The following is a 26,868-nucleotide window of genomic DNA, read 5'->3' as shown; positions in this document are numbered from 1 at the left end:
AGAAAGAAAAGACAGCGCCATCTTTTTTTTCTGTTCTACTCCTTCCCTGTCCTGTATTTTTTTTCTGGTGTTGTGCTGTATGTAAGTTCACGATGGATCCTAACCAACTGGCCCAACTTACCGTCTTACTACAATAGATCTCATGGCACTCCTTACAACAGTTGCAATACCCGGTACTTGCCTTGAAGTTTTCCTTGATGCCTAAAATGCAGGTGTAGTTGTGCTTTCTACTGAATTAAGCTGCCACTGATCGGTATTTTCATAGCCGTCATTTTGCAAAACCACGCATACACTGCCTTCATGGGCTGGCTCGGTCATCTTTCAATGGGCAGATGTGCCTGTCACTAGCGCAATTAAGACGCTCACTTCAGACTTTAGTTTTGTTGACAGCGAGCTCAACAATACACCCCTCTTTCACCCCGATGCTGCAGCAACAATTATTCCACCTTTTGCTCAACGAAAAGAAACTTCTGTTTCTGACTCTCTGGCGCCACCATAAGCCCTCGCTGCAATAGACTGAAGAAAGAAAAAAAATATCAGGTCGGAGCTGACAATGTGATAAGCTAAGGAGACGAAGCACGAGCTGGAAACTACCCTGGAATGCACCACAGAACAAGTGAAAAAAAAAAAAAAAGATGAGCCAGCAGCCAATAACACACGTGTGTATTCGGCTCTGCTATGGCTGGCCAAGCTCGCAGGCTTTCACGGTATAACTCCATGCTTCACGGAATGCTGCAGAGCATCGTCATCTACCACAAACGATGGCATCCCTTAAGGTATCATGGTTTAGCAGCATTGCACGGGTTACATGGACTTAAGTCAACTTTGGTGTGTTTACAATCGTTTTAGGCCAGCTAATAAGAATTTCTTTGTTAGAGACAGCGCGAAAAAAAAAATGCAAGGACAGCCGCTGTCGTATGCACTTTTTTTCGTGTCTTTTTTAGAATAAAAAGTGTTGTCACTTCAATTTACTAGTTAGCGTGGTTTGATTTGTGGCTGATCGAGTGACTCGTGTCCCGGGAAAATTTCGTTGAACCAGGAAAACAATAAAAAAGTGGTTCGTGGTGGAGGAAGATTTAATACATTAGAGCCTATGGGATGCGGGCAGAGAATGGAAAAACGTTTGTTGAAGCTGAAATTTCATTAAAGCGAAGTTCAATGAAGTGGAGTTTGACTGTACTATGTATGACAATGTTGGACGCTGAACCTCTTTGGCGTCTAACTTTTCGAACTTTCTGCACAAACTGCGGGTCTGACAACGCTTTACTGAAAACCTTTACCCCTGCTGCCTTTATATCTTGCAGGTTTGAATGAACACTCTCACGAGTCGATCTGTTTGTGGTTGTAGCAGAGTCTGCAAGTCAGGACTGCTGCAATGCATAAATATTGTCATGGGCTAAGTAGATGCCTGAGGATGATGAAGACGAAGTGCTGAGGGGAACGTGCTCGAACTGCAGCAGCGTTGTACGCATTTGCTCGCCAGTATATTCATCGTGTATACATTATTCCCCGTAACATCATTAGTGGAAAGTGCAGGGTACAACTCGCTATACAGCCCCACGAGCTGGATCTTCGCAGCAAACGGCGCAATGCAGCTACCACGATGACTGACCAGGCTACTCAATGTCAACAAGATCCCTCAGCCCCGCAACCGATCATTGTGGTGCAACCTCATGACCCAGGCCCATTCAACGGCACAAGTGGCATAGACGTCGATGACTGGCTGGTTCTATATGAGCGCGTCAGCAGCAGCAACTATTAGGATCCGATGCTTATGTTGGCGAACATCGTCTTCTACTTGCATGGCACGGCAAAACTCTGGTACGAGACACATCAAGAAGAGTTGAACAGCTGGGACGTCTGTAGGCAGAAATTGCGCTATCTATCTTGGAAACTCATCGGAAGTCAAGTGGCCGCAAAGAAAGAGCTTGCGACTCGTGCCCAGACATCCACAGAGACGTGCATCGCATACATCCAGGACATGTTGGCTTTGAGCCGCAAGGTCGACAAGGACATGCTCGACGAGGACAAAGTCGGACACATCCTGAAAGGAATCGCCAATGACGCCTTCAATTTTCTGCTGTACAAGGACTGCTCGACGGTGAAGTCGGTCATCGAAGCATGTCGTCACTTCGAACAGGCGAAAAGTAGGCGCATAGTTCACCGATCTGACTGCCTTCCCAACACGGCGGCTACGTCCTCTTGCAAAGATTTGCCCACACTACATCAACCACCAGCGCCGGAAAACCTCACTAGAATAGTCCGTCGGCAACTCGAGTCTATGGCACCCGCTATGTCTAGCGTCAGCGCGCCAGGACACAACCTCGATGCTGCTTCAATGATACAGGCCGTGGTTCGCCAAGAGATCGCGAATATGGGCATTTCCCCACCTCATCAAAATGCCCCTGCTACTTCCAGCTCGGCTCCAGTCGTTGCGGCTGCCACTCCGAACCACACGTTCACGCCACGACGAAACCCAGCTGAATGGCGCACTCATGATGTTTGGCCCATATGTTTCACGTGCCATCGGATAGGACACATCGCTCGCCATTGCCGCAGCCGTTGGACCTCATCACCTCGACCGAGCTTCTATGATTTGGGACCTCGCTCCAAACGTACACCTTATGCCCCGTCCTACCGTGCTGAGACAGGTGCAGACCATAATCCAGAACGTCGGACCAGCCGCTCGCCATCGCCCGTGCGTCGTCAGTCCCCCTCGCCCCAACCCCGCCATTCTCGGTCTCCCTACGACCGTTGCTCGGGAAAACTAGCCGGTGCAGCCCCCGGAGGTGACGCTGCATACATGACTCGGACAGCAAATGCTCCGGTTACTCCCGACCAGTGGTGCAACCTTAGAATTCTCGTTGATGGTTTACCTGTAACTGCTCTTATTGATACCGGTGCACAAATATCTGTGATGAGCTCAGACCCCGCCGCCGCCTCCAAAAAGTTCTGACGCCTGCGATTGCACTTACCGTTCGTACAGCGGATGGGAGTACTCCTGCTGTGCTTGAAATGTGCACTGCGCGATTAACGATTTCTGAGTATCAAACTTCAGTTCTGCTTGCTGTACTGGAAAATTGCCCTCATGACCTCATCCTTGGACTCGACTTTCTGACTTCAGACGCTGCGCTCATTGACTGTTCCAAAGGTCTTCTTCGGCTTCTTTCTGAGAGACCATCCTTCTCAGAGACCGTTTCTACCAGCCCGCCTCGCCCTGTCGATTTCCTCAGACTACCGCCGCAAGCCTGTATGCTCGGCTGTATGCTCGAGCGCGTGCCCTTATCTTGCGGTGGGGAGAAAGATACATCTTAGCTAGCTTTTGGGTGTTATCGGAACGACTCTGTTGTAGTTACCGGGCACACAAAGGTCACTGCAATCGTTGCACAGCCTCCGTTTGCCAAAGCGGCGCACTTTTCAGACACAGTGAAGTAACAACTGGGATGCTTATTCGCATACATCTGTAACAGTGAGTATGTTTCGTGCGTCATTTGTGCGTGAGAAACACATGGCACGTTTAGATCTGCTTGCCATTCTGCGCGTGACCTTCCAATATATTGCTATCGCGTTCATTGCTTTGCCTTTGCAGCAAAGCTGTGACTTTTTGGTAAAAAAAAAAGAATTTCATAATGGCTACTGCGACGAAATTCGCGATATGTTATGACTGGAAAACATGATCACTGAAGATTTCGAACTTATTTTTCAAAGTAGACGTTGCAGGCAAGAACTCTGCCAGCAGTATAAATGCGAAAAATGCTGGAGGTTCACAATCGGAGGTTCGCATACATCGCGAATTCCACCTAATTGTCCTTTATAATATTTCTTTGCAATCCCAGAAAAAATAGTGACATGCTGACCTAGCGAAAAATGGGCAGTATGCTGCCCACAAGTCACTGCTGTGTTGCATTGAAGCACATCTTGTTTTCTGCAGGTGCACATTTCGGTTGACCACAAGATAATTTCTTTCCCTCTTTCTTTTCTTTTTATCATTGGAAGTAGCAGGGCTGGGGTGCTTCAGCCGCCACTCATTAGTATCACTACATTGCACTGCCTTGTGGTTCCTAAAGGCAGTCATTTTCGCGGATTAGTGGCGAAATTGGGTTTGGGAACTGGCACATTGCGCCCTAAGTTTTTAAATTATCCAAACTAGACCTGACCGCCACTTCAAATTATCTGCTCAGACTTGCATTGCAAAATATGGGACCACAAAAATATTTCAAACTAAGTGGGATTTCGAAATAACAGAGTTTGAATTAATGAGGTTTTACTCTACTTTGCTGACTGGTCCTGTTCCCTACAAAACGCCGCAGCAATGCAGTTTTGGCTGCGCAGTAGTCGTAGTGCATATTTGTTTACCTCAACTGAGCCTCACATCCTCTACACGGCACTTCCTCACTGTGCCGTTCTCACACAAGCGAAAAATCGGAAGAAGGTCTGCTAGGTTGTTGGCTGCATGTCAATGATATTACTGCTGATGTCATGTTTCACTGCCGAGATATGCCTAGTCACGGGCTATGAGTAACCCTCTTCGCGACAGAGAAGTGTGGCAAGGGCGATAGAGAAACAGAAATCAGATAAAGTGGGTTGCTCCATGTCCTGTAACCTCCTTATCTCAGCATTTACTTGCTAAATACATGGACTAACATGCTCACATTGTACAAGAGCATAGCTATCTCTTCATCAGATATTTTCACCCGCAGGGTTGTTTACTTGCCTTTTAAGAAAAATTGGTCAGTAGCTAATAATATCTGGGTTTTGCATACAAAAACCACAACGTAATTATGAGGGATGCTGTAGTGAGTGAAGAGCTCCAGAAATTTCAACCATCTGGTGTTCTTTAATGAGCACAAACAGCCCACAGTACACAGGCCTTTACCATTTCGCCTTCATTGAAATTCGACCACTGTGGCTAGGATTGAACCTGTGATCTTCAGATCAGCAGCTGAGCACCATAACTGCTACACCACTGCAGCGAACATGGTCAGTAGCTTAGCTAAAACTTACTCGCTATTGTAAAATCTCCCATATATGCTTCTCCATTTTTTCCTTTGGTGATAAACTTAAATTATCCCCCAATAACATAATACTTCAGTTAGATCATTGTCAAAACATTGCTATTGTCATGCAGTACTAATGCTTTCAAGTTTTCACCAGCATTTTCTACGACGCACAGCCAAAGAGGGAAGTCATCTTTATGCTTACATTGCTAACATAATAAACTATAAGAACTCTACAGCTAATAACCAATCTGCTTATGCTATCAAAGAATAAGTGTTTAGTCTTGTTTTACTTTTTGTGTTCACCTGCTTCAATAATATTTAAGGAAACAATCTATACTGAAATACTACAGCCTTTTAAGCCAATAGCATTAAGGAGAGCCTGCGTCACGGAAACTACCGTGCCTGTGTTGATATTGATTGTCAGCAAGAAATAAGTACGTAAAATCTTGTTAATTCAACCCCCTGTTAATTCAAAATTTCGGTTAATTCGGCCACGGCGTCTGGACCCATCCAAAATGTACATTGTTCTACGACTTAAAACTCTCATTGATTCCGACAAATTCGGTCGCGCTTCAATTAATTTGATCGCCCAACCGCGGTCGAGTCACGACGGGGAAGTAGCAGCGGTTTCTGCCAGACAAATCGACGGCGCACCTGAACAACTTTGGGATCGCATTGCGGCCACCGAGATTCAAAACTTCATCCATGGGTAATACATCTCGGAGGCACCAAAAAAAAAAAAAAAAAACACATGGGCAGTTTAAAAAACCAAAATGGACGGCAGTGCATCGCTACTGTCATCAGCAACGGGCAACCTACGAATTTGCCCATCCTTTTTCTTGCGCGTCGAACACTTTTGCGTCACATTTGAGTTGGATTGCTCACCTCTAGTGTGCTTTAAATTATTTATCTGTACGTGATCAGTGCCATCTGCAGTCTTACTGTTTGCTGTTTTTTGACAAGTTTGCCAATTTTTATTTCGTTTTTATCATCGTGCATTTTTTTTTTGTGTGTGTGTTTGCTTCATACCTGTCAAGTTCAAGGATTCTGAATCCAGGAGATTTCTTCAATGGGGGGGGGGGGGGGGTATTTAAAAAACAAGAACAAACAAAAAAACATTGCAAAAAACAAAAGGGGTTGGAAAGGGGGGGGGGGGGGCTCAAACATGCAAGCGCCAACATCAGTGTTGCAGTCTTATAGTGGCTAGGAGAGGCAGAACACACAAGGGTAGAGTTTTTCGCTAAGGTGAGAGTCTCAAGGGATCAACCCAACTAGCAGAATCTATTAAGTCAAGTAGATCTATTAAGTAGATCGCTACCGCGTCACCGCGACCTCGGTTTTGTGGGCGGCGGTTGCGGCAAACGATAGTTCATTTTTTAATCCCCATGCGCTTGGCTGTGCACCTGCCTTCAAAACTAAGACGTTTTATGCCATCTACGATAGCATCTGCCGCAGGTTTGTCTGCAGAGTTTGCAAAAAGCAACGTTGCTTTGACTGGTAGAGCGCGCACTTTCTGGGTTCTCTCAGTTACGTCGTCGCCATACATGATCGTGTCAAGAGCGACCACGGTTTCGTCTTCAGTGGTTATGGCAACGATAATCACACGCACTATAGTGCGCCGGTCGCACGCGTACTTCCGGAGCTTCGAGCACGCTGCTCTCGGACTTCGTCCGACGGTTTCCCTACTAAAGTTCGTATCACCCGCCGCGATTAGGAAATGTGTTCGGAACATTCGAATTGAGGCCCAATGAACATAATAAAATTTGGCTGGCGAATTTAGGAATTCATATCTGCCGCAGTTTCCCAACACTGAGATAATACTGTACATTTACACGAACGCCTCTTAAACTCGTTTATAATATAATGGGGTAGGTTGGAAAAGCCTGCAGTGGATTTAGCTGCTTTTTTGTCAATGTGGTCAAATCAGGCACAGAAATTTCGATTTCCGGGAGATTTTTATGAGAATTGCAAAACCAGAAAAAATGGGAGTCTCTCGGCCAATCAAGGAGATTTGGCAGCTATGTTGTGTTGTCTCCTTCGCACATGCACGCATGACCACCGCGCGAGCGACGCCGGGATGGCTTCCACTTCGTCTACTGCGGCCCCAACCACCCCAACTCCCGTAGCAAAGAGGGCGAAGTACAAATCAAAGGATTTGGCTGCGAAGGTGAAAATATTGAAGGCGTTGTAAGTGGGAGCATCTCGAAAAGAAGTGATGAAAAAGTTCAATGAGAAGTTCAATCTCTAGCGCCATGAACATGCCCATGCCAGTGGGGCGCTTCATCTGTATATTTACTGTATTTACTCGATTCTACCACGCCCTCGATTGTAACGCGCACCCGGTTTCCACGGCGAAAAAAAAAAGTAAGACATCGATTGCAACGCGCACCCATTTTTCTCGTCGGCCCGCGCGATCACACCACTCAGGAAAACGACTCCTTTCGGGAGCCTCTTCCGTTTAAATACGAGGTACGGGGGAGGCTTGAGCCCATCTGACGTGCAACGGAGCATTGCCATCACTCTTGTTTTACCGTGGCCCAATGTCAGCACGCGAACTTGCTTCGCCCCCTTCTTCTCGATGGTTGTGGTGCCAGGCATGTCGAAGTGAAGAGGCGCCTGATCGGCATTCCCGATTTGCCCAAGCAGGTAGCCGTTGTTGTGCCGCAAGTTTAGGACGAACCTCTGAAAACTGTGAAGCTTTTCTTCGTACTCCTCCGGCAAGTTTTGGCCCATGCCCGTTCGCTTTCGGAGGGAAAAGCCTTTCCTCTTCACAAAGTTAGTTAACCAGCACCTGCTCGCTTTGAACTGGCTCTGCGTTAGCCCGCACTTGGAGCAGTTCTGTCAGCACGGGCCGCTGTGCCGCTCGCTGCTCAAGCACATACTCGCCGAGCAGCTCTTCAATTTGTGGAAACTGACCCTGCTGTGGTCCACTGAAGCCTTTGCGTGAAGCTTTGCTGTCGACAGTCTTCTGCTTTTGTTTCCGCCAGTCCCGCACGCACGTTTCGGGAACTCCGAACGACCACGATGCGGCCCGATATCCGTCTGTTCCGGCACACGCGATGACTTTTCTTTTAAAAGCGGCATCGTGGTGCACTCGTCGAGTTTTTGGAGTCAGCCCTTCCATGCCGTCGATGCTAATGAACTACAAGATGACAAACTCCTTATCACACGTACAAAGTGCCACACATGGGAAACACATAGGCAGAAATGGCCGACGCGTCATGCCGATACACGTAGGAAGCGGCCATTTTGGAAATGCCGATGGCAATAGAATGATCGTATTCATTTTTTTTTTTCGCACTCGATTCTAACGCGCATGTGAATTATGAACTCGCTTAACTGGAAAAAAGGTGCGCGTTAGATTCGAGTAATTACGGTAGCAGCAAACGCTGAATCAGCCTCCCTCTGGAAGTGCACTTAACGCGGAGAATAACACCCCGATCAAGGGGCTGCAGCACCGAAGTGCAGTTTGATAAAAAAACACCAGGCGCACGTTTTCGAGCTGCACGTCTATGCGATGGGCACTAAGTTGTCGAGAAGGCAGACCGACCTATTTGCCTTCCGCATGTCGACATCGAAGTACTGGAGCCAGCTGCTAAAAATAGCCTGTGTCCTCCACAACTTCAAGTTCGCGGTGTAGCTTACTGGCAGCCTGCGATTCCCCTTCAAACAGCGGGGCTTCTTGCTCCTGCCAATAACGAGCAGTGGCCATTTATCTGTGCCATCCATGTTGATCGCACAATAAAATCGTCCCGTGCCGCTTGCTGTGCTTGCCACTGTGGCACTTGACTTCTGGCCTTTAAAGTCCAAGGTCTTGGATGGCAGAATTTCATAACACAGTGCCGTTTCATCGGCATTGTATATGTCCGAAAGCTTGTACTGGCCGAGCAGTTTTTTGTTGCTCAGCAGTCACAACGACGTTGTCACCAGGTCGACGGCTGCTGCCTTTCCGGGGATAACTTTGGCCACGATGTCGTGGCGAGCTTTAAAATGGCTCAGCCAGCCTGGACTCACCTTAAAGTTGTCGTGGCTGAGCATACAAGCGAAGTCTTCTGTTGCAGGATCCTGCCAGATAAAGGCACATTGTTGGCATGCTGTTCACAAAACCACGCGAACACCGCTTTGTCCACGTCCGAAAATGCTGCAGCCGTCACGGTTTTGTTTCTTGCACTTGTGCCGTTTTCAAGAGCACCAAGAATGAAGGCCTTCTTTTTGAAAATCGTGAACAACGAGCTGCAATAACGCGGAGTTCTTTGGCGACGTCCTTGTTTTTTCTGCCCTTTTCCACCTTGCTGATGATTGCAGCCTTATCTTCCAGCGTAATGAACTTCTACTTTTTCATTGGGGGCGGCATCTTCACAGGCAGCCAAATCAGATGAAGCAATCGCAACACACGGTTCACATTGCACCAAGCGACCCAGCAAACTCTCTACAAAAGACTCCACACACGCGACCAATGTGTACGCAAAGCCGACAAAGCCAAGCACAGAGCCAAGCCAACGAACAACACTCGATGAGGATTCTGGATTTGGCTACGTATGTAGTCCTTGATAACGAGCCGAGCAGGTGTTTCGGCAAGCCATCATCACCATCACCATTGTCACCAGCTTTACGTTTCTTTTGTAAACAATGATGGTGGCTGCTTCTCAAGTGCACTTAGCGATAGTTTTGCACAATTTAAGTGTAGCATGAATGCATTTCAGCAGTTTTCAAATGTAAATGTTGCGAGAGTAGATTATTTGCGCACTCGTATTTCAAAAATTCTGTTAATGAGGGACTGTGGTATGAATCTTTCCTAGTCATGAGTTACGAAATGCATTGACTCTTATGGGCGTTTGCCGGTGCTTTGAAAATATTTCGTTGCGGTGAGAATTTCGTTCCCTCGAGATTTCGTTATAGCGGGTTTCGACTGCATAGGAATCGGTATAACAGGAAAGTGAAACGTGTCTTTACAGAGGTAGTTGAGCACTTATTGTGCATGGTTTCAACAGCAGCAACCAATTGCAAAGTCATGTTAGGAACAAGTAGCTTGAAACTTGCATCGCACACCTCAAGCAGAAAGCACGCACGAAACTGGCATACAAAAGACGAGCGTGGACTAACAATTGTCACTATTTTTTCTGTGTCGTGCGTCAGCAGTGCACTCCTTTCGTAAACGCGACCATGGCCGCTTGCGAAGTGACCACGCTCCGTAGGACTGTGGGGGGCGGCGCTTCGGAGCTACCTTGAGAGCAAGTCGAACTCATGCATCTGGCCACTAATACGTCGAACTCATGCCATCTGGCTACTAATAAAGAAAATGCACTAAAGTTTCGAAACTCTGAGAACTGGCAAATGGTGCATGGTGTATATAAATGCTTGCCATTAGCACTCCATACAATGTACGCTCTGTGGTGTAGCAGTTAGCGCCATACGCCGAGAATCCAGAAGTTGCTTGTTCGTTTCCGCACGACAGATGTTTGCCTTCCGATTTTTCTTTGCGATTTCTTATATATATTTTCAACATCCCTTCTGTAATGAAAGTATGTCAGCAGAGCCGTGGTGCACCCCGGCATAACACACATTTGTGTTGAGAAAATAAATAAAAGGAATCTTTTTTTGGCGTCATGAAGTGGAAGACATCTCTTTAAGACAGGCAATGTTGAGTGGCAGATGCATAGGGTCACACCAGACGTCAATTGTGCAATGAGTTGGTGGTTTAAAAGCTTAGTCATTACAAAGATGTCTGGCATAATTGAACATTACAATCATTACCAACTACATCAACCAAGTGTGCAGCAGAATAGGATTACCGTAATTACTCGAATCTAACGCGCACATTTTTTCTGGTTAAGCGAGTTCATAAATCGCATGCGTGTTAGAATAGAAAAAAAATGAATACGGTCATTCTATTGCCATCAGCATTTTCAAAATGGTCGCCCCCTATGCGCGTCCGCCATTTCTGCCTATGTGTTTCCCATGTGCGGCACTTCGTACGTGTGCTGAGGAGTTCGTCATCTTGTAGTGCATTAGCATTGACGGCATAGAAGGGCCGACTCCTAAAACTCGAGTGCACCACGATGCTGCTTTTAAAAGGGAAGTCATCGCGTGTGCAGAAACGGACGGCAATCGGGCCGCATCACGGTTGTTCGGAGTTTTTGAAATGTGCGTGCGGGACTGGCGGAAACAAAAGCAGAAGATTGTCGACAGCAAAGCTTCACGCAAAGGCTTCAGTGGACCACAGCAGGGTCGGTTTCCGCAAATCAAAGAGCTGCTCGGCGAGAATGTGCTTGAGCAGCGAGTGGCCCGTGACGACAGAACTGCTCCAAGTGCAAGCTATGCAGTTAGCCTTAGAAAAAGGTCTAATGCGGAGCCAGTTTAAAGCGAGCAGGTGCTGGCTAACTAACTTTATGAAGAGGAAAGGCTTTTTCCTCCGAAAGTGAATGGGCATATGAGAAAAGTTCTGCGGAGGAGTACGATAAAAAGCTTTACAGTTTTCACAGGTTCGTCCTAAACTTGCAGCAGAACAACGGCTACTTGCTTGGGCAAATCGGGAATGCCGATCAGGCGCCTCCTGACTTCGATATGCCTATCACCGCAACCGTCGAGAAGAAGGGGGCGAAGCAAGTTCGCGTGCTGACGTCGGTCCACGGTAAAACTACAGTGACGGCAACGCTCTGTTACACGTCAGATGAGCACAAGTTTCCCCCCGTACCTCATATTTAAATGGAAGACACTCCTGAAAGGAGTCGTTTTTTCTAGTGGTGTGATCGTGCGGGCCGGTGAGAAAAATGGGTGCGTGTTGCAATCGATGTCATAATTTTTTTTTTCGTCGTGGAAATCGGGTGCGCGTTACAATCGAGGCCGCGGTAGAATCAAGTAAATACGGTATGTATTGTCTTACAGATAAAAAGTGGGCATCTACACTACTTTGCAAGATGATGAATTATGGTGTGGAGGGCACTTCACAGCTGTACTTCCAGTGGGCATTCTACGAGAGTTCAAAATGGAAAATGTTGTGTATGCAGATACTCCTCTGCTCTCACAAAATGGCTTAGGTGTCTACTGAGAAGCAAAGAGTGGCAAGTGAATGAGAAGTCGATGCTCTTGAAGGGGAAGCTCAAGCATTCTCCAGCATTTTGTTGCTTATCATCCCTCTATTCGTTCATTTTTGTACTCCACTGCCGTCCTGACCCAAGCTCAGAAGGCACACTAAATAAAGAAGTAAATAAGCGAGTATATAAATAAACTTGTGAAGCATGTACTAAAGACTGGACAGGCTCACCAGAAGTACACAGGGCAAACTCTTCGCAAATTGCTTCAGGTGTTAGTCCCATAACAATGAAATGCACAATCAGGTCACAGTAGTTGTTGACTGCGGCTGCACACGCCTGTTTCATCGGATCTGGCACCACAATGCACACTCTGCCCAAGAGTTTCTTCACGTCGTCCTGCGCAGTCAACCAGCCCAAAAAAATTACAGCCAGTCATACCATAAAATGACATACAGTGAATGTGGACAGAGTAGCACAGACTAATTTGATAAGAAAATGACAATACTATAAAATTAAAGCAATTTTGGGCCACAAAACCAGAGCAGAGCAACACAAGTGACAAATGTGGTTGGCAACGAACTCTGACCTACAAGGCTCTGATCTATAGGCAGGCTATTTGGTTGGCAGTCAATGTTGCACATTCCAAGACAGACTGTTTATTACTGTGGTAGTTATAGACTATTCTGTAGAAACTGTCAACAGAAAAAAATAATGGTGCAACTTCTTGCTTGGCAACACAACTGAAACGAGTCCTCATAAAACCCATGAATATTAACCTGTTTTTTGGCTCAGCGACAAATTTAGCTGAGTGGCTTTGTTAGTTGGCAATACGTAACGTCAGGTGCACAGTGCAAGATGAATTTTGAGATTCAAGAGTTGGTCAGGATAAAGTTTTGTCCCTAGAATGAAAAAAAAAATCCGTTTCCCAAAAATGGTGAAGCCGTTAACATGACAGAAACACGTTCTAATGTTATTTATTCACAAATACTACTGTCTCAGTTTTTGAGGCATAGCAGCTGTAAATACAGATGTTGAGCAGCTTCAAAAAATGAAATTTAACAAAATATGCACTTATGCAATTCTTTTTCAAATTGCACAGTAGAGCCTGCGCAGAGACTCATCAAGCTCATTTCACAAATCAGCATTCTGCATTAAAAAAAAATTCAGAATATATCTAACCGGCACAATATTTAGGTGGTCACATTTCCCGCTACGATGTGCAGAAGATGCAATGAAGCATATGGGTGCTAGAACAGTTGAACCAGTGTGAACTATAGATACTTTATGCAGGGGGACGACACAATTGCAAGTGCACCGATGCTCGAGAGAAGCTGCAGCAATAAAACATGCGAAGTAGGCAAGAAACTCTGGACATAGCGACAAAATGGAAACCTTATTGCTTTTTTAACACATTCAAACATAGTAGGTATGTCATCTTTGTGGTGAGGAGACCGAACAACCAACGCATATTCGAGTCTGGCCAAAGTCCTATGCGCTATTAGACCGCATTCTTTTGTCGAGGTGCTTAACCTGCGTTAGAGATAGATTGATTGATATGATGGGTTTAACATCCCTCAACCACCATATGATTATGAGAGACGTCGTAGTAGAGGGCTCTGATAATTTTGACCACCTGGGGTTCTCTAACGTGCACCCAAATCCGAGCACACGGGCCTACAGCATTTTCACCTCCATCAAAAATGCAGCCCCCGCAGCCGGGATTCCACCCCGCGACCTGTGGGTCAGCAGCCGAGTACCTTAGCCAGTAGACCACCGCAGAGGTGCGTCAGAGATACCAAAGTTTTCGAAGAGCTTGTTGACTTTTTCGACAGGGTATGCCAATTCGAATTTGTTATGAGAGTTACACCGATGTCTTTGATTGCATCACACGTATCAGACTTACACGGTCATTTGTAAATGTAAAATGATGAGGATGTTCCTGATCTGTAAAGGTCGCAACTACAGTATTTTTGCAGTCAATAGGCATTTGTCCTGTTTCATTCAAGTTACAAAATGATAAAAAAAATATATTCAGCGCATCCTGCTCTTGAGTACTAGAGATGGTTTTACAAACAGCACACTCATCTGCATACATTCTAAATTTAATCCGAGTGTTACCCACGACTGCTGTTCTGTCATTTCTACAAATAATAAACAAAAGGGGCCCAAGTACCACGCTTTTAGGCACCCTTGATGTGATGTGCAGGTCAGATGACTTCGCGTGGTTAAATGTTACGAATTTTGAGCACCATCACAAGTAATCTATCCAATCAACCAGCTCATTGTCACCAAAATGTTGTGAAGAAGCTAAGACTCTGGCATGGCAAATCATGTTAAAGACCTTAGAATAGTCAGTAAGCATGGCACAAATCTGTCTTTGGTCGTTAAGGGGAGAAAGAATATTGTGCGTGTATTCCACTAAATGGGTAACAGTAGAATAGCCAGAACGAAAGCCGTGTTGTGTTCGAAAAAATATATTGTGTACGTTTAGGTATTTTACAACTTATTCCTTAATGGTATGCTCCAAGAGTTTGAAGTGTGTACAAAGCAAAGATATTGGCTTACAATTTGGTAAGTGCCAGATTCTCGACTTAAATATGGGCATGACGTTTTCCAATTTCCACAGCTGGAGAACTGTTCCAGAAATTGTTGATTTTTGAAATATTACAGTAAACTAACTAGCACACAATTCTGAATACTAGTTTAGAAAGATATCTGGAATACCGTCTGGAGCAGTGTGTTTTGTAACTTCAAAGTTACTAGTATAAGGTTATGTACTCTGCAGGAGTTTAATCAAGATCACGAAAAGCAGGTAGTTTGCTACATGCTGAAAATGAAAGAGTGATGTCATTATCGGTAGAAAAAGCAGATTTGAAGTAAATACTAAAGGTATTTGCTATAGCTTTAGGGCTTGAGGAGGATTAGTGTTCAAGAACAAACGAAGAAGGCATAGACGATTCAGGATTAATCAATCTCTGGAGCCTGGATAGATTTTTTCTTTCATAAATATAAGAAAGGCATTGCTATACTTAGCTCTTAGCCTCTTTCATTTCAGTTTATAAATTACTTTTCAATGCATTAAACGAAGGAGCATTTACACTTGGAATGACCTTTCTTACGTAAGCCCTTTATACAACGAGCGAGACTAATTTCTTTATTGTACCATGGGTCTCTTGGGTTCCATCTAAGATATTTTGAAGGCACATATTTTGATAGACATTCCCGCACAAAATTCCAAAACATAAGAAGAAACAAATCTACATTGCCAAATTGGCTACAATATTCAAATTCCTCAAAAGATTTTCAATACAGATGTGTCATTGACTTTAAAAAGTTCAAAGCAATAATCAACTCGGGTCTTCCGGGAGAATACACCAAGTTCGAGGCAACTTCAACACCTTCATGGTCAGAAAACCTTTTGATGACTTCACATTTTACACCATGCGATAGGAGCACGTAGCCCTGTAACAAACTAAGACTGCAGCTAACTTTTTTTCACGCGATTTCACGAAACTGTAAAACGCTGTTATATGGGAATACGGCCACTCCCGGAAACAACACTGTTAGTGCAGCAATATCAAAGCACGTAAAAGAATACACGAGCCATTCGCTAACATCCGCTGAAATAGCACGTGTGCCTGCGATCACGCCGTTTTATTCAAAGTTCACAGGTGCGAATCGACCCACGCAGCTTCAGCGTCTCTTCATACTCCTGGGTCCAGCAAAACACAGAAAGAGCTTTCGTTCCAGTGGAGGAGCAATAAATGGCAGGCATCGGACATGACGTGATGTGATCGCGTACGCTCTCCGTGCAATGAAGATGAGCAGCTTGTTTCATGAATACTTCAGAAGCGTTCCTCACAAGCGCTCGCAAGATTTTTACTCTCGGGAACAGCATACGATGCGCGTACAAAAATGATCAATTTGGACTTTATACGAAACATGACAGCAACGATGAAAGCTCTACAGAGTCTCGCTATCAGAAGGCTTTACAAAAACCGTCGAATCGGGCTGGCCTTCTTTGTGGAGAGCTGCGACGCCTTCACTGTAAAGAATTCGTCCTTTGGGAAAATGCAATTATTCGGCCCCTCTTCCTTTGAATGTGTTTTTCACTACAGCCCCTTCACTACGATTCCTACACATAGTCTCTTCGGCACTTATGTCTTCATAAAGCATGTGTGCAATGTATGTGCTAAGCATTGAGAAACAAAGTGAGAGCTGTTGCACACACTTCACCCTCTCTGCAATCAGCTCCAAAACTATTGATCCTAGCTTAAATACTTTAGACAGAACAGGGCTAGATTTTTTATGCTGAAAGCTACATGCCCCATGAGTACTTGACAGCTGGCATTAAAGGTGGCACCCATTTCGTGACTTACTTGCTCGAAGTTTTCAGCATGTCGAGAATTCGCGACATTCGGCAGTAAAGAGTAAACCGACGCATAAAATTACATCAAGTGTCATACCGCATAAAATTACATCAGGTGTCATACCATGTGAATAGTCAAAGAAGTGGGAAGTTTTAAGGCCCACCTATCAAACACACTCAGCCAGATTTAATCATCATCATCCGCAGCACCAACAAAGTGTGCAGCAGCGTAGCTGCACATGCTGCTTTATGAACGAGTAGGGGGCACTTTGCAACTGTGCTTTCCATAGGCACCTTAGGAGAGTTACTAGGACACACACATTCCTATTCTAATGGAGCGGTTGAGGTGACCATTGAGAAGCGAAGCATGGCAAGCAAATGAAAAGGCGATGGGAACTCGGCCCGATTATGCTATTGGGATGCACTCTAAAACGCGAAGCTTAAGTGCCCTCAAAATTTATGTCTTCAAGTTGCACAGTAAAATTTCAGGTGCCGTATCATGTAAATTATGCCTGGGGCAGAGCTTTAAAACTGGCAAACCAATATAAAGGGCTCTGTGAAGAGCCACTTATAATAGTTACAATGGTTCATAATCATCAGTTGTGGCAGCAGCATCAACAACACCAGCCTTCTTTCTCTCAAGGAGTGTCATGCAGTTATAACAGAGCCCATGTTCCAGTTCTGCAGCTTTATACCAGGTGTCATGACAGGGGTCACATCAAGAGGGCTGCGCAACATGTGAGCCGTCTGTGACAGCTGCCCAGCTGTCACAGACGGCTCTACTACAATTCCTCATCAGGAGCAATAGCAGTATCAAAAAAGAATTTCGAAGGTGCAAGACTGGCTCAGCCCAGAAACTAACCACAGTCTTGTTTTTCTGCAGCAGTTCATCGTTGATAAATGTCACCACGACCTTGCAGACGTCGCACAAATTCGTAGCCTTCTTAGAAGAAACACTTGCAACAGGGGGCACACCAGCTTTCTTTGCTGAAATTGTAGAAGGCTCAGCATCAGGAAAAGACTAAGAACATATTAACACTAAAGAAAAAAACATGAGCCGTATTACCTTTATAGTACCTTTCTAGATGAGCAAATTACCTTTCAAGTATGCAAGAAAGGGGGAGAATACCACAAAACAAGACAAAAGGTGCACTGCCATTACATGTCTAAACAAAATCTAGTCATAGCCACAAAGTGAATTCTGATGATGGGGCCAAGCAGTATACATCAGATTGTGAACCGTAGTCTTCTATTCGTTTCTGGTTAACAGCCTTTTATTTTGTTCTTCTTAACCTTTTGTTCTGTCGTATGCTTTGATTGATGGGCGGCTAAATGTTGGTGTTTATACGGTGTTGTGGCCTTTTACTTTGTTTGTTCTGGTTAAGTGGGAAGACTGGTCTTCAGGACCGAAAAGTGCCAAAAAAATTCACTTTTAAAATTGACAGTACTAGGTTTCTGGAAGTATTTTTCTATTGCTTTGCAAGTTTTCACACACTAGTGGTCATTTTTTGTAATGTCATTCTGACTGTCCACATTCTTGGTGCTAACAAAATGCAGAACCTGCAAAAAATGGAGAGCCTACTTCGAGGCTTCTTTGTAATTTGCTAGCACCTGTTTTCAAAGGTCTGCTACCACTTTATAAGCACTTTTATGAGAATTAAAAAAACATGCACACCATGATTCTTGTTCGAGGAAACTGTGCATTATCAGTTTTTTAAATTTTTCTCAAGAAAGTAAATTTACGACTATTCAATTTTGAGGTTTCAATATCTTTGCCGCTAGGGCAGGTACAACAATTCATTTTGCGGCAGAAACCTGTACATGCATAAAATGCAAGTAAGGGAGCAGAATTTAGAGCAAAAGCCTTTTTAATTACTCATCTAAATTGTAACAATTCCAACTGCCTTTGAAAATGGAAAGTTCATTTTGCTGTGAAATATCCAAGGAAGGCCAAAAACCTAAACCTCTAGCATACTTTCAATATTTAGTCATTACACTGCCATATCTTAAATATCACTTTTACTTAAGCACATTTTTTTCTACAGTGGCCTTAAACAATTTGGGTAAACTTAAGTTATCTCAGGGACAAGATGATTTACAGGAAAAGGAAAAGTAATTACACAACTACATATTTGAAATCTGCATAGAAACTATGTAAGCCTGTGCAGTTTGATCAAGACCTTTGAAGAAAATAAACAAAAAATGTAAGACTAGTCCGCCCCCTTAACAGCCTCTTGATAACCTTTTTGTTGTTAACAGAGGTTTCGGTTTGTTCCTTTTCCCCTGCGCTAGATCTGCAGTAAACTCCAGATGGTGGTTTACAGGCATCAGTCACATTGTGCGGTCTTAAGAGGCTTCACTTCTAAAGAAGAATGGCCGTGGGCAGGATGAAATGTAAAGGGAAGACAATTACTTTTTGTTATGAAACAGGTTTTCATGGCATGCACCAATATAGCTGAATGCGATAACTGCAACCTTTACATGTTACAGCCAACTGTTCCTGTATATTATCGTGCCTGATTAACTTTAAGTTCACCGATTCAAATTACAATACCAAAACTTCTGCTCACCAGACGGACAGAGGCCGAGCTCTTGGCAGACCTGCTCTGGTGTAAAGCCCTTCACAATAAGCTCCACCAGCTCATCGTAGTAGGTGTTCACTGTGTCTGTACATGTCTTTTCTAGGGAGTCTGGCAGCAGAGAGCACACCTTGTCTAAGAGGTTCTTCACCTCTTCCTGCACCACCAGCCATGACACAGAGAACTACAGTGAAACCTTGTTACTTTGAACACCACATCAACAAGCATTTCAAATTTACAAACTTTTAAATCTCGCATGAAGTATTCACAGTATTTCATCCCAACAAACTTCAAAGTAATAACCATTAATTAGTTTTCAATTTAACAATGCCTCAGCACTATGTCGCATTTAGCTCCTTCAGTGCCAGCAGAGCTGTAGGTTAGAAGACAACATAAAGTGAAGTGTGGACACCTCACACGTTGAGCAGGGAATATAGAATATAAACTTGGAAAACCTGAGACAGTGCGAGTGAAAGTAATAACACACGAGCCACTAGGCATGGCAAGGCATCAGAAGAGAAAGCATGCAAGCTTTGAGAAGAGACTGGGGGAGAAGGCAACAACGTATCAGATTTTGCTTTTTGCTTTCTTCGCCTTATCACTAACGACACATTGGGCTGCTTTACCCAGCTACACATCGCAAAAGTGGCATAACCTCTCCTGAAAACGGTAGTGCAGGTATGAAGTCTGATAATCAACACAGACACTACAGCTCAGAAATGCTATGCTAATAATGTCTGAGAAAGACATGTGCCTACTTCTGGTAAATTTTTGTATCAAACGAACAACACAATACAGAAAACAGCACATTTTACCCACTGTCTGTGCCTGCACGGCTCATAGATGTTTGTCGAAAGTAACTGTAACCAAAGGTGTACAAAGCATTGTGAACACTGACAAAAATGTGAAAAAATTTATGGCGTGTGAGACTGGCTAATTCTTCAAAATAAAACGGGTAAGCACTAAACAGACAGGGGCACAGTAAGAACAAATGGGGATAGCCACCTTTCCCTGTTCATTCTTACTGTGCCCCTGTCTTTTTCGTGCTTACAAGTTTTACCTTGATGTATGAACCAACTCCCCCAGCTACAAAATTTATTAGGACTTGCTAAGCCTAGCAACTAACCTCAGTCTTGTTGTCCTGCAGTTGATTGTAGACAAACTTCACCAATATCTTGCAGATGTCACACTCTCCATCTGTAGGCTTCTTAGAAGAAACACTTGAAGCTTTTTTTGCTAAAGAGGAAGAATTGGTGGTATCAACAACAAGTAATACTAAAACTTCATTTAAAGGGACTGAAAACTGACCAAAATGTGAGATTAGAATCTGGAAGAAATGAAAAGACAATAAAATATGAAGATAGCTTCAGAAGCCTTTTTGCATTGCAAGTAGAAATTTCGTTTTTAAGTTGTGCTTAAAATAACACAAATCGATCAGTCGCACAGCTTAGCGGAGGAGCCTTGAAGCTGGATTATCCAGGTCATCACTTCACTGGACATACACATAGTCTGATGCTGTCATGCATGCCATAATAAGTCCTCAAAATTACACTATGCATATTCTCATCCAGCCCCGCTCAATTCTGCCTTGCTTATGAGGTAGAAGAGCACGCGGTGAGAAGCAGCGCAGCCTTCGCTGCCGCCAGTCGCCCATGTCAAACCACAGCACATGCGCACGAAGTGCACGCATGCACAGCAAATCATCTATTTCGAACACTGCTCTCGTGCTCGCTGTCTGCAACATGTATAAGACTTTATATTCACCACACATCGAAAAATTTCGATAGCAAATATTTTGCGACTTTTTTCGTAATTACCATTTCGCGATTATTCACTCTGACCAGTCAGCTTTCCATTGTGCTGAAGAAAATCAGTACCATAAAAATTGGTTATCAGTCTGTTTGGAACAATAAAAAGCAGACTTTATTCACAAGAAAGAAAAGCAAGGCTTAAAAAGGCTTTAAAGAAGATTCAAAGTTTATTTAAATTGCACTAAAAGAGAAAATTAAATTGAGCGGTTTATCCCAACAAAATGGTTTTAAAACAGAGAAGGTATTAAAAAAATTACGTTCAGAAATTTTTCGCACGAAAACTATCCTGATAATCATAGATACCACTTTATAATATAAAGCAATACTCGGTGAAAAATTTGTCACAGCGATCAAGTTTGCCAATAAAAAAGTCACAGTTCCGTCTGACTGGAAACGCACAAATAGTGATAGCAATGTATCAAACAATTATACATTGTGAGCCCTGTATACCGTAGGAAACATTCATATACTACATAATTTAGTGAGCACTATGTCTGCATACACAGGCAAACACAAACTCATTTTGTACAACTGTTCAAAATGGCTTTCAGAATACTGACGTACAAACAAAAGTGGATAATTTCACTGAGTTTCTCCTCTCTTTTTTGAGACTGCACAAGCTTCAATATAAGGCACACAAAGACTCGGAGATGCAGAATAGCCGCCACGCAAGCCTCACAACTAGCACTTACTGGTTATCTCATAATTTAATAAGGAGTAAACTTTACCCATAGCAACCTGACAAAGACAGTGTACAAACTTTTACATTTACTTTATTAAATTGCAGTTCAACAGCACTATGGAAGAAAAACCTAAAATGTTCTAGGTGACTACCTAATATGATAAGTAGACAACACTCACTGGAGGGGCACAGGCCAAGTTCTTTGCACACCTCATCAGGTTCAAGTTCCTGGACAAGGAGGCTGACCAGCATGTCATAATAGTTGTTGATCATTTCGACACACTTCTGCTCCAATGAGCTGGGAAGCAGAGAGCAAGCCTGGTCGAGTGCTTCCTTCACTTTCTCCTATTTAGTAACCAAAACCACGTGGTTCAGATTAGAAAACGGGGGGGGGGGGGGGGGGGCAACAGACAAACAAAGCTTCATATAACAAAGTAGGTAACACATGCACTTTATTTCATTACACTGTAGTTCCACCTATCGTGCAAGGCACAGGCATCAACAGATTCTTTCTCATGCGAGCTGCAGAATATGTCTAAATAGGGTCGCATGTTAAAACAAAAACCCAATAGCAATAAAATTAAGAGAGCAACTTTCTTGACCACAACAACTGGGGACCAAATACAGTTTGATGCAAAACTAATAATAACTTCTCCACAGCCATCATATGACACAGCAAACGGAAAGTCAAAAGAAATGTCAATATAATGCATCATGGTAATCTGAGTAAGCAAAGCTTAAAAAGCGTTCCGCCAGCCAAGGAAGAGTGGGCATGGCCTCCAAAACTGGAAGATTGTGAATACTTACAATTGCGGAGGCAACACAATTCATCATTGGAAACCCAATTTGACCAAACCAGCAGAAAAAATCAAGCGGCATGGCTTATTAAAACAAGTGATTTGGTCCAAAAAATCAGACCTTATAGCATAAATTCAACCGGAAAATCGATCGCAAAGATGTATTAGCAACACAGGAACCTTGACGATGCATTTATGAATTCTGAAGTATCTATAAAGTTTAAATTTTCCCAAGTAAAAAAAATCTGTCGGCAACTGTACCACCATCTATGGGTTGCATTGCTGGAAATGTACCCTGCCAGTGACAGTACATGCACAGCAAACAATAACAAAACAAACCTCAGTTCTCTCGTCCTTCACTTTGTCATAGACAAACTTGGCCAAAACCATGCATAGGTCACATGTGTCATCCGAGACTTTCTTGGGTAGAATAACAGGTGTAGATTCAATAGCTGGAATAGCTTTAAAATTATGAAAAAGGAGCACATCCATAAGGACATGACATCACAAAGTGAACGATTGCAAGATTTATTACAAAAGAAACAGAAAATTCTATTTTGTAGGCTCAAAATGTAGCGTAAGACCTAGTATACTTCATTCTACATATAATCTACTATAATGGATCATATATCGAAAAGAAAACAGTAATTTTACAGGGATGGGACATTTATGCTGGCAGTGTTTAATGGGTGCAAGCAAATTCTGCTGCACAGGCCTACACACAGTAAACCCTCGTTAACTCGAACTCTCATATCTCGAAATCTCCATTAAGTCTAAACTTTTTTTCGTCATGCATTAACCCACCACAGGAGCCATGTATTTGCCCCCTCTTGAAACTATCTTCGGAGGGGACGGCGTATATCTCGAAATCTTGACCAGGAGAAAAAAAGGGAAAGCCCACTCTCCCAACAGGGAACGACGGCGCTGTGCAAATGCTTAGCTCTTACTACACATGCCGAACGCCGTCGTCAAGGGTGAATTTGAAATTCACGCAGTCGCAGCCATTTGCTATCCGCCTTGTCAAGCAACTATGGGAGTGATCATGTTTGTGCACCTGCACGCAACTTCTGCATGGTGTACAGCGCGCTGTCAGCACCGTCAGTACATAAGCTAGCCCTTGCATGTGCGAGGTGGTTGTCTGTGTTCCCAGCGATCTGCACACGACGAATTTTTAGTGCGTGGCCTGTGCATCAAACGCTTCGGACAATATCAACTAAGATGACCCGCCCAAAGCAGTGCATACCGCTAACGGAGGAGAGGTCGCTTTAATCCAGGAAGTAGAAAAAGAATGTCGAAGCAAGTCGTGCATCGCCGAAAAATTCGGCATCCCCTTTTCAACCCTCTTGACAGCGCTTAAGAACAAGTAAGCGGTTTTGGAAGGCTTCAGGCAAAGCTTCTCGAGCAAATGGAAGCGCGTTCGAGCTTCCAAATTCCTGGACGTCGAAGCAGCACTTCTGTTGTGGCTCCACAACGTTCGAGCAACCAATCTTTCAGTGACAACCCAAGTGATGATGGAAAAAGCAGATGCTTTGTGGCCACTGCAGATGGGTCATGCAGACTTCACCTGCAGCAATGGCTGGTTCAAGAGGTCGTCGACGAACAGGCTGCAGACATGGCGCAATCTACGCCTCGCCGTGCTGCGAAATGAGTGTGCGGACAAGGATATTTTTAATCTCGAGAAAGCCGCCCTCTTTTATAAGACGTTGCCTAACCACACTAATACACCAAAAGGCAAAGCGTGCTAGGACGCCAAGCAATGCAAAGACAGGGTTACCTTTTTTTTTGGTGCCAACGCTACCGGCGATGAAAAGCTGCCTCTCCTCATCATTGGCAAGTCACTGAACCCCAGGCGTTCTCTAAATGCACAGCTCTTGAGGGATGTGACCTACCACACAAGTAAAACGGCCTGGATCACGGCAGCACTTTTCGAAGAGCATGTCCGTGCGCTTGACCGAAAGATGGCTAAAGACGGTCGGAAGTGTTGTTTGTTGTGAATAACTGCCCTGGTCACGGAAAAATCAACAACTTGGCAGCTGCTACGCCGGAGTTCCTGTCACAAAATATGACGTCCGTTCTCCAGTCTATAGATCAGGGAGTCATTGAGATGTCCCAAAAATATTATAGGTAAAGCCTGCTACACCATATTCTACTGTCATACAACAATTGGAAGAAGTATGATATGAGATCGATCTGCTGAGTGCAGTCAATCTGATGGCCGAAGCCTGGCGCCAACTACACCCGCTGGTGATTGCCAACTGCTTCGCTCATGCAGGGTTTTCTCGCGCCCCGGCATTGATAGAGCGCGGAATTCAGCGGCTGTGATGAGCTGTGCAGTGAAGTGTGCAAGGCAACCGGTTGCGTGAGCGATACTGAAGACGGCGAGGTTACATTTGAGGAGTACGTCCCCTACGAGGCGGACATCCTTGTTACCGGTATGCAGTAGGACGCGGATATCCTTGAGATGGCCGTGAACAACGCAGATGACCACGCAAAAGAGGAAGAGCCCAGAGAAGTGCTTACGACAACAGAAACGCGTAACATGCTGGGCTTGCTCTGCAACAAGGTCAAATGCAGCGGTGTGAGCAACTGGAAAACACCTTTCTCGAACCAAACCGGAACGCGAAACAGGTGAGCATCACACAGTTTTTTGGTCCTCGGTAACAAATTCTTTCTCCCTGTGAATTCTTGTGCCTTTACTACAGTAGCTCTCTCATGCAGTGGGGCCTTTCCAGAGAACACTGGCTTTTTTTTCTTTTTTAGCGACCTGGACAAACATTTGCGGCGTTTTGCTCAACTGGAAATATAGCTCAACTCGAAATTTTCCCCGGAGTTGGCGGCTTCGAGTTAAAGAGGGATTACTGTATACACAGGACATTTCTTGTTTGCTTTTTATCAACTAGCTGCTATGTAAACATCCATACACCTATTCATGCTTAACTAAATATACAAGAAATATTTAAACTACCTTATTAACCAAAACTTTGCTATTCACACAGCTCTAGTTGGGTGATTGCACGTATGATCAAACAAAGAATGGCCGATCGACTTCTTAAAAATAGATTTAAAATTTTATATATTGTTGGCAGATGAGTAGAAAGAAGAGATCCCAATTGATTTTGCTGGAAAAAATTTTCAGGAAGCATTAGAAATTAATGACGAAGATGTGGAGTGCCACACTTACCTGCTCTGCTGTTTTTTCCGACATTCGTGATGACTTATGCATGAAATATATTGAACGCTATGTTCCTCAAGTTTGTTTAGCTAAACATGTGTATCAAACTATCCATGCTTTTGCTTGCGTTCAGTTATATTTGGCCTCTCTGGGTAGTGTATATACTTTTATCCAAAATCTCAAAATCGACCCAAACTTTTTTTTTGCCAACTTTGCAGGTCTTTATTTCAAAGAAAACGCCAGGCCTGCATGGAAGGCGCAGCACAGTCACAGCAGAAGCTAGAAGAGCAGCCTTTCAGAGCCTTTTATAAACATTCATTGGGTATCTACTGCAAGCACACTTGCTTGATGCCCACTATGGCATTAATAATAAAACTCTTATGGTAGTAGGGCACCATTCGCTATGCTATTTTTCATCATTCTTTTGAGAAGCGTGGTATCCACTAAAGTATTGCTTGGAATTTTGTGCCAATTGTTCATGCAGTGGCTGAGGACGAGGAATTATGCCTGAAGTGGGTATGCGCCACAGTTAATACCTAAACAAAAACAAGTTTTTCTAATGGATTGGAGCATTGAACACACCCACTCATTACGCTATTCGCATTGGGTGACGACTTCTTGTTTTTTCGCTGTTTTGAAACGCTTTACAAGTCTTATTAATGCAATTCCTTTCCCGACATCAAGCCTGCCTAAGGCAAGTTTGCCAACAAGTCCCAAGCACTGGCTTAGCTCAGTGGTAGAATACTGGGCTAGCACCCAGTGTACCCGCATTTGAGCTCCACCGTGTCATTGGTACTATGTTTTTTTGTTACTTTCGCGCGATGTGGTTACAGACACTGGCGGCGGCAGCAAACAACTATGGCGCTGTGGAAGACCCAAGCTGTGAACTCATAACAACTTTCGCTGTAAAAAAGCGTACGAGAGAGTGATGAAAATTCAACATTATGTTCTTGGCATGCTTATATATCAAACAGTTAAAGCTTGCATTATTATCACTTTTCAATAAATATATACAAACAGGTAAACCTCAAGAAAACAACATACAATAAAAATTGTGGCAATGATTAAAAAAAAATAATATTTCTTAAACTTTCCCAATTAATTCTCTTGAACATAAGCTTTCAAAATGCACAAAAACATATTGCATAATTTTGTTTCTCTTGTAGTTACAGTGCGTGAATGAAAGCCCTTGTGCATGGCTGAGTGCACGGTGTAGGTCTGAAGATTGTATGACATTTGTGATCATGTGCAGCTTCTAAATTAGCATGATATTGTACTAGGTAATTATGTCTGAACGCTGCAAATTAGGTATGAAAGACACTGTGGTGAATGATTAAAATGCAGTGTTGTACACGCGTGGTTCCTTGATGCACTGCAGCATCAAGGCGTGACATACAAGCCGATAACTCTGCAAAAATTTTATT

At 43.9% G+C, this 26,868-nt stretch overlaps 1 protein-coding gene across 1 annotated transcript in view; it reads right to left on the bottom strand.

Moving 5' to 3' along the window:
• Sap-r (prosaposin) overlaps positions 1-26,868 on the bottom strand; it is a 207,916-nt gene that overhangs the window by 117,491 nt on the left and 63,557 nt on the right. The window contains exons 21-26 of the mRNA XM_037418579.2: positions 22,612-22,733; positions 21,655-21,820; positions 20,109-20,218; positions 18,974-19,139; positions 17,266-17,390; positions 12,265-12,430 (exon numbers count right to left, since the gene is read on the bottom strand). Coding sequence (XP_037274476.1) covers positions 12,265-12,430; positions 17,266-17,390; positions 18,974-19,139; positions 20,109-20,218; positions 21,655-21,820; positions 22,612-22,733 — 855 coding nt within the window. The remainder of the gene's footprint in view (positions 1-12,264; positions 12,431-17,265; positions 17,391-18,973; positions 19,140-20,108; positions 20,219-21,654; positions 21,821-22,611; positions 22,734-26,868) is intronic.

This window comes from Rhipicephalus microplus, chromosome X (genome assembly GCF_043290135.1).
Source record: "Rhipicephalus microplus isolate Deutch F79 chromosome X, USDA_Rmic, whole genome shotgun sequence".
Lineage (NCBI taxonomy): Eukaryota > Metazoa > Arthropoda > Arachnida > Ixodida > Ixodidae > Rhipicephalus > Rhipicephalus microplus.
The sequence above is the reverse complement of the archived record's forward strand: the minus strand, read 5'-3'. Positions and strand labels throughout refer to the sequence as shown.